At 36.8% G+C, this 7288-nt stretch overlaps 1 protein-coding gene and 1 pseudogene across 1 annotated transcript; both read left to right on the top strand.

Moving 5' to 3' along the window:
• Positions 1-2792: 2792 nt before the first annotated feature.
• LOC140956858 (phospholipase A1 PLIP2, chloroplastic-like) lies at positions 2793-6017 on the top strand (annotated as a pseudogene).
• Positions 6018-6670: 653 nt separating this feature from the next.
• LOC140958026 (protein FAR-RED ELONGATED HYPOCOTYL 3-like) lies at positions 6671-7288 on the top strand. The gene has a single exon (XM_073415430.1). It carries the CDS (start codon positions 6671-6673, stop codon positions 7286-7288), a length of 618 nt encoding a protein of 205 aa, XP_073271531.1.

Raw genomic sequence — 7288 nt, 5'->3', positions numbered from 1 at the left:
ATTTTCCTTTGAACTTTTGTCGTTTCAAACTTTGAAAGAAGTTAAGTGCTCCACTTTTGCTTTTATATGTCGGCATCTCCTCCGGCTGCGCGCTCGGTTCATCACATTGTTCACTAGCATACAAATCAAACAATTCTTGGAGAGAATGCGTGATTGACTTCTTTTGATCGTCAACATTCTTTCCAAGAAATTTAGCATAATATTCAAAAAAAATGTCTAATCCTCCTTGATTTTGAGTAGGATCAAGTAATGTTGCTAAACCATGCACAATTGGTATAGTTTCCCAATATTTTTTAAATTTATTTTCCATATTTGAAACAAAATCACGCATAACAGAATCATTACGATATTCAATAAATTTATAAAACATATTGAAAAGTAAAGGTAGAAACATCGTTGAAGTAGGATAGTTAATGCCAGAAAATTTTTCGGTTGCTTCTTTAAAAATTTCTGACAAAGAAACATATTTACTCATAATAATCCAATCATCGTCATTTAGCATTAAACTTTCTACCGCAATATTATTATAATATGGAGTAACTAAATCTTGAAAACGTAATAAAGTATGAAGCAAGTGATATAAAGAATTCCATCTAGTATCAATTGGAAGAGGAAATTTTTTAAATTTAATTCCGGTTGATTCGACTAGTGTTTTCCATTCACGTCCATATCTTCTTTCACGTAATAATTTCCTACATAATTTGAACTTTTCTATTACAGTGGACATTTGCTCATCACATGCACATTTAACACATAAGTTGATAATATGACACGCACATCTAACGTGAAGCAGATTACCTTCTAAAATTGGTTTTAGTGAATCTTTAAGATATTTAATTGCAAGAGTATTGACACTCGCATTATCTAACGTTATCGACATTATTTTATTTTGTATGCCATAAATTTTAACAACATTTAAAACATATCTAGCTATAGTGTATGCGTTGTGAGACGATTCTAAATGATCTAGCGCTAAAATTCTTTTTTGCATACTCCAACTTTCGTCAATCCAATGATATGTAACAACAAGATATGATTCATATTTTAAATTAGTCCAAATATCAGTTGTCAAACTAACTCTACAAGAAATATTTGAAAGATGCGATTTAGTGTTTCTTTATATTCTTTATAAATATCAAAACAATATTTTTTAAGTGTGTGCCTAGAAATATTGTGAAAACCAGGTTGAATAGTACTAGTAAATTCAACAAAACCTTCTTGTTCAGCTATTATAAAAGGTTGACAACATTTGGTAACAAACTTTACGATAGCTTTCCGATAAATTTCTTTTGTAATTGTGAAAGCTTTACCACTTGAAGGATTAATTTGTTGTTGTTTTAATTCCCTACCGAATGGTTGTAGCGTATCGGGGTCAAGTTTATATATTTCAACTAAATGTTTTTTCAAAGTGCCGGTTCCACCGGAACCACCACCTGTTTTGTAAGAATACCTCGTTTTGAAAATTTTACAAACGGCAAAAGAGTTATTCGTACCTTGTTGTTCAATATCAAAGTGATCCCAAACTTTGCTTCGCTTTGCACGGGCCGTCGTCATGCTCGTAGAAATTGTGTTGCTTGCTCGAGTAGACGATGGCGTCCCTACATCTTTGTTGGGGAGTTCCATGGGTTCTTCATCCTCGTGGTCAGGTTCGACTTCATCAAAGTCGGGGATGTAGCCATAATGTTCATCAAAGTCGGGAGCGTATTCGCCACCACCACCACGACGGTTTGAAGATGATGCCATTGAAATTCGAAATATTTATATGAGTAAATTACGAAATAGTAAATAAATAACAATAAAAATAATACGGATTATAGATAAAATTATAACACAATTATTGAATATATTTGGAGATATGATAGCAAAGAAATATATTGCTTGTATGGAAATGAAAGTTGAGAGAAAATTGATATATGAAATGAAAAAAATGACTTGTATTTATAGGTGATTTTTGGGGTTTAAAAAAAAAAATTTTATTTGCGATTTGATTGAGAAAAAAAAACTGCAGATTTCAGTAGCAACGTCTACTGAAATCTGCAGAGTCCAACGGCTGCAAATATCCGGAACCGACCCGGAACCGGTTGAACCGGTTCAGCAAAATTAACGGATTGTAGATGGTTTCGGGTCCGGTTCTCACATACCGGATCCGGTTCCGGGCTTANGTTCTTCATCCTCGTGGTCAGGTTCGACTTCATCAAAGTCGGGGATGTAGCCATAATGTTCATCAAAGTCGGGAGCGTATTCGCCACCACCACCACGACGGTTTGAAGATGATGCCATTGAAATTCGAAATATTTATATGAGTAAATTGCGAAATAGTAAATAAATAACAATAAAAATAATACGGATTATAGATAAAATTATAACACAATTATTGAATATATTTGGAGATATGATAGCAAAGAAATATATTGCTTGTATGGAAATGAAAGTTGAGAGAAAATTGATATATGAAATGAAAAAAATGACTTGTATTTATAGGTGATTTTTGGGGTTTAAAAAAAAAAATTTTATTTGCGATTTGATTGAGAAAAAAAAACTGCAGATTTCAGTAGCAACGTCTACTGAAATCTGCAGAGTCCAACGGCTGCAAATATCCGGAACCGACCCGGAACCGGTTGAACCGGTTCAGCAAAATTAACGGATTGTAGATGGTTTCGGGTCCGGTTCTCACATACCGGATCCGGTTCCGGGCTTATCGGACCGGTTCGACCCGGAATCGACCCGGAACCGGTCCGATAAGCATGCCTATGTAGATGTATATCAATCAATGAAAACGTTGATCAAAACAGTCTCTCCTCTACGATCTCCCAAAGGACTCCGGTGTAAAATAGATAGAGAAGAAAGTTGGGTCACCGGCTTAATCTGATATTATATTTATTATCATTATTATTTCTAATATATCCTCAATCTGTCCCTGGAACACAAGAATTTCAAGAGAAAACGATCATTCAAAGCGTGTATTTTTTAAAACAATCACAAGGAAAAACAGAATCTTTTTACAAAAAAAGATGGATGTTTTGTGTGTGAAGGCAGGGATTCATGCAGTGGCGGCTGCGCCAAATGGGGAACATCGACTTACCTCTGTGCCCCTGTATAAGCCGTCTTTTTCGACAACGCCTCGGAGGAATTCGGGATGGGTTTCCGCTTTCCGGCACCCGCCGAGATCTCTGCACCACTACGAGCTGGCAACCGCGGTGGATGACGCCGTTTCGGTGGATAAAAATGAAAAAATCGATGAGGTCGGTACAGAAGAGCAGGATGAGAATTGGGTTTTCAAGATTTTGCGTGTGAAGTCTCCTTTCAGGGAAGAAGATAAATAAGGTGATCTAGTTGATGATATTAGAAGAAAAATGGAGAAAGATGATGAAAGCCAAGATGAATTCAAAGAAAACTGTGGGGAAGAGACTGAAGGGTGTGATGTGTGTGCAGTTGATGACGATGAAAAGATCGAGTTTGATAGAGAATCGTTTTCGAAACTGCTTCGTAATGTGCCGCTGGCGGAAGCTAGATTATATGTTAAGATGTCTTATTTAGGGAGCCTGGCTTATTCAATTCCTCAGATTAAGGTAATGTTTCGCTTGATATTGATGCAAGTCTTGCCATATATGTTGTAAGGAAAACAGAAAGGGCGTCGAAAAATATTATCATCTGCTTGATATATGATGTTTATATTTGGACTTTAAACTTGAATTTTAGTTCCGAGTTTGTTCTTTCTCTATACTTCTCCTTAGATCGTGCCTTTTCTTGACAAATGATCCACCTGTGTATTGAACTGTTGCGATAATATTGGCTTGTGACTCCAAAGTTCTGGCTTTAGTCAGCTGATGTGGGTAGATCAATTTTGACGCGTAGAGATTATACCCTGATGGCTTGATCTCTCTGTTTTAATATTGAATGGTGTACAGCCTGAGAATCTCCTAAAGAACCATGGATTGTGTTTCTTGACTTCATCTGTTGAGAAAAAGGAGCAAGCAATGAAAGCTGAGAAAGATAGAGTACCACCTGAAGACCAACAAGAGCAAGTGGAAGCAGCAGATGAAACTCGTGATGTACATGGAAATGAAATCGAGCGGGTGGAAGGAGGAGAAGGGACGCAAAATGGAAACCTTACTATGGTATATGCTGCATATCAAATTGCTGCTTCCACTGCTTCCTATTTACATTCTCATACGGGGAGCTTTCTTCGATTCAATTCTTCCAAGTCCATGTCAAGTAAAAAATTGGCGGAAGAAATGAATGCGGGAACTGTCGATGTTGATGTGATCAATCAGGACGTGGCCTCGTTAATTGCAACCACGGATTCAGTTACTGCAGTTGTTGCAGCAAAGGAGGAAGTAAAGCAAGCTGTGGCCGATGATTTGAATTCAACTTGGTCATCGCCATGCGAGTGGTTTGTGTGTGATGATGATCCGAGTGCCACTCGATTCTTTGTCATACAGGTAGGACAATTGGACTAAGCTCAGAAAATTTATGCTTCTTAAAGAATCCACGTGCTTTCTGGAATATGATCAATATGATGATTATTTAATTTTTGAAAAGCTTCCAAATGTTTTATTGCTGACAGGGATCTGAGTCATTGGCTTCTTGGCTGGCCAATTTGCTTTTTGAGCCCATTCAGTTTGAGGTAATCATATGTATACCATTTCTTATGTGTTATCAACTGCTGATTTTGGCTTTTAATGTCACAAATGTATTCTTGAAAAAATGCTTTTTAGACGTAGTTTATTCCTTCTTTTATATGGTTGAATGGTGTGTGCACGACAAATGAATTCGATACATCTTTTGCTTTAGGGGCTTGATGTGCTTGTGCATAGAGGTATTTATGAGGCAGCAAAAGGCATATATGAGCAGATGTTGCCTGAAATTCAGGCACACCTTGGATCTCGAGGTGAGTGTGCTAAATTCCGTTTCACGGGGCACTCTCTTGGCGGAAGTTTATCTATTCTTGTAAATCTCATGTTGCTGATAAGGGGCGAAGCACCCCGTTCATCATTACTCCCGGTTATAACTTTTGGAACACCTTCGATGATGTGTGGAGGGGATCGCCTTCTCCTCAACCTTGGATTGCCTCAAAATCATGTTCGTTCAATCACCATGCACAGGGATATTGTTCCCCGAGCTTTCTCTTGCCATTATCCTAACCATGTCGCCGAATTTCTCAAGGCCGTAAATGGGAAGTTCCGCAATCTTCCATGTCTTAACGAACAGGCAAGTATTTATTGATAATCTAACTTAAATGTCAATCCTCTATTAATTTGTCAAAATCTTTACTCTCTTCTCTTTAAGTATCAACAGAAGCTGCTATATGCTCCAATGGGAGAATTTTATATTATGCAACCAGACGAAAAGTTTTCTCCAAGCCACGATCTTCTTCCTACAGGCAGTGGTCTATATGTTTTAACAGATGTTGGTAAAACAGATAAACAAATTCTTGCAGCACAGGCAGTGTTCCTAAACTCGCCGCACCCTCTCGAGATATTAAGTGAACGTTCGGCATATGGCTCAGACGTAACCATCCAAAGAGACCACGATATGAACTCTTACCTGAAATCCATTCGACACTTCATTTTTCAAGAGCTTAGAAGTATGAGAAAAGCCAAGAGAGAGCACCGACGAAAAGTTTGGTGGCCGGTTGTGGTACGACAAGGAATTAACGCCGGAATCATCATAAGTAAGTCAGTTAACTTGGTGGGACAAGTCCAATTCAATATATCTTGCATTGTACAGAGCAGCAGAGAGTCTTTGAGACGATTTAGTAGGCCGATGAGATCAAAGAACCTGCATTTGCTTCTGGTGCTCTTAATTCCTACAACCCAAAGATAGGTGATTTTTTTTCCTATTATTCTTTATTCAGTTGGGTATGTGTAGAAGAAACAAGCAACACTTATATGAAATATATAGAAACAGAGATATACAGAATTATGAATCTAGTCGGCGCAGAAAAATTAAAATTAAGTTATCTTCCTGATGTGAAGCATTGCAATGTTCGTCTAATTTATATTGAGGATGATAATGATTTGAAAGCATACTTATATTTTGGATGTGCAAAAGAAAAACTTGTACTTCATGTCAAATTTGAACTCAATATTGTTTCTCTTGATATTGTTGAAAGTGAAAATATCATGTCAGCGGATTTAAATGTGACTCATTTGGATGATGATTGTGTCGATAATGAAACAAATCTGTATGATCATTATTTTGATAGAACTTTGTCTCAAATGACCATTGTATCAATAATGATGTATTGAAAGATATAAATACTTCATGTTCAACTGAAAATATGGAAGAGAAAATGATGTGGAGGACATAGATGCTGCATGTGGATGATAATGATGTCATGCAACAAACTTACATCAAGCACATCAGTGTAGCTCATTATACTGAGACTCATGTTCAAGCTAAAAATGATACATATTCATTTACCGATGGTTCCAACCTATTTATTGGTCAAAGATTTTCAAGCAAGACTGAAGTGAACAAAGTGCTATCCAAAATTGCTTTGAACTCTTCTTTTGAGTTTGAAAGTGTCAAATCTTTCCCAAATATCTATTCGGTTCGTTGTGTGACTAAATGTTGCAACTAGAGAATTTGGACTTCAAAACATGAGGACTCAACAGATTTTGTGATTCGTACATACTGCAACATACAAAATTGTGACTTGACAGGAATGCGTAAAAGGCATGGACAAGCAAGCTCATTTGTCATTTGTGATATGTTGGTAGAGAACTTTCGTGGACAACAAAAAACATCTCAACCAAAATCTATTATGACAATGATGCGGAATAAGAGGGTTGACATTACCTATTACAAAGCCTTGAAAAGCAAACAACTTGCTCATGATATCTTTAGATGTGATCCTGAAAGAAGTTTTGCTATTCTGCCTTCATATTTGAAAATGGTCAAGAGAATGAATCTAGGTAATATAATAGATTTAGTAGTAGATGAGCATAATAGATTCAAGTATTTTTTTTTAGCATATGGCACATGTGAAAGAGGATATAGATGCATGAGAAAAGTCGTATCTATTGATAGTACATGGTTGAAAGGAAAGTACAATGGTACTTTACTTGTGGTTTCAGCACAAGATGGAGATTTTCATCAATATCATTTGGCTTTAGCTGTTGTTGATGTAAAATCCATTGCTTCATGGAGTTGGTTTTTTACGAAACTCTTGGAAGTAGTGGTTGATGAGGAAGAGTTGGTGATTATCTCAGACAGACATCCGGGTATCATTGCTGCAGTTGCTGATCTTTACAAAAATGCACATCATGGTCATTGTATATGA

The sequence above is a fragment of the Primulina huaijiensis genome, chromosome 14 (genome assembly GCF_012295235.1).
Source record: "Primulina huaijiensis isolate GDHJ02 chromosome 14, ASM1229523v2, whole genome shotgun sequence".
Lineage (NCBI taxonomy): Eukaryota > Viridiplantae > Streptophyta > Magnoliopsida > Lamiales > Gesneriaceae > Primulina > Primulina huaijiensis.
The sequence above is the reverse complement of the archived record's forward strand: the minus strand, read 5'-3'. Positions and strand labels throughout refer to the sequence as shown.

What these genes read in the sequence shown, in the direction of transcription:
- LOC140958026 (XM_073415430.1), top strand. Translation starts at nt 6,671, where the DNA reads ATGCGTAAAAGGCATGGACAAGCAAGCTCATTTGTCATTTGTGATATG.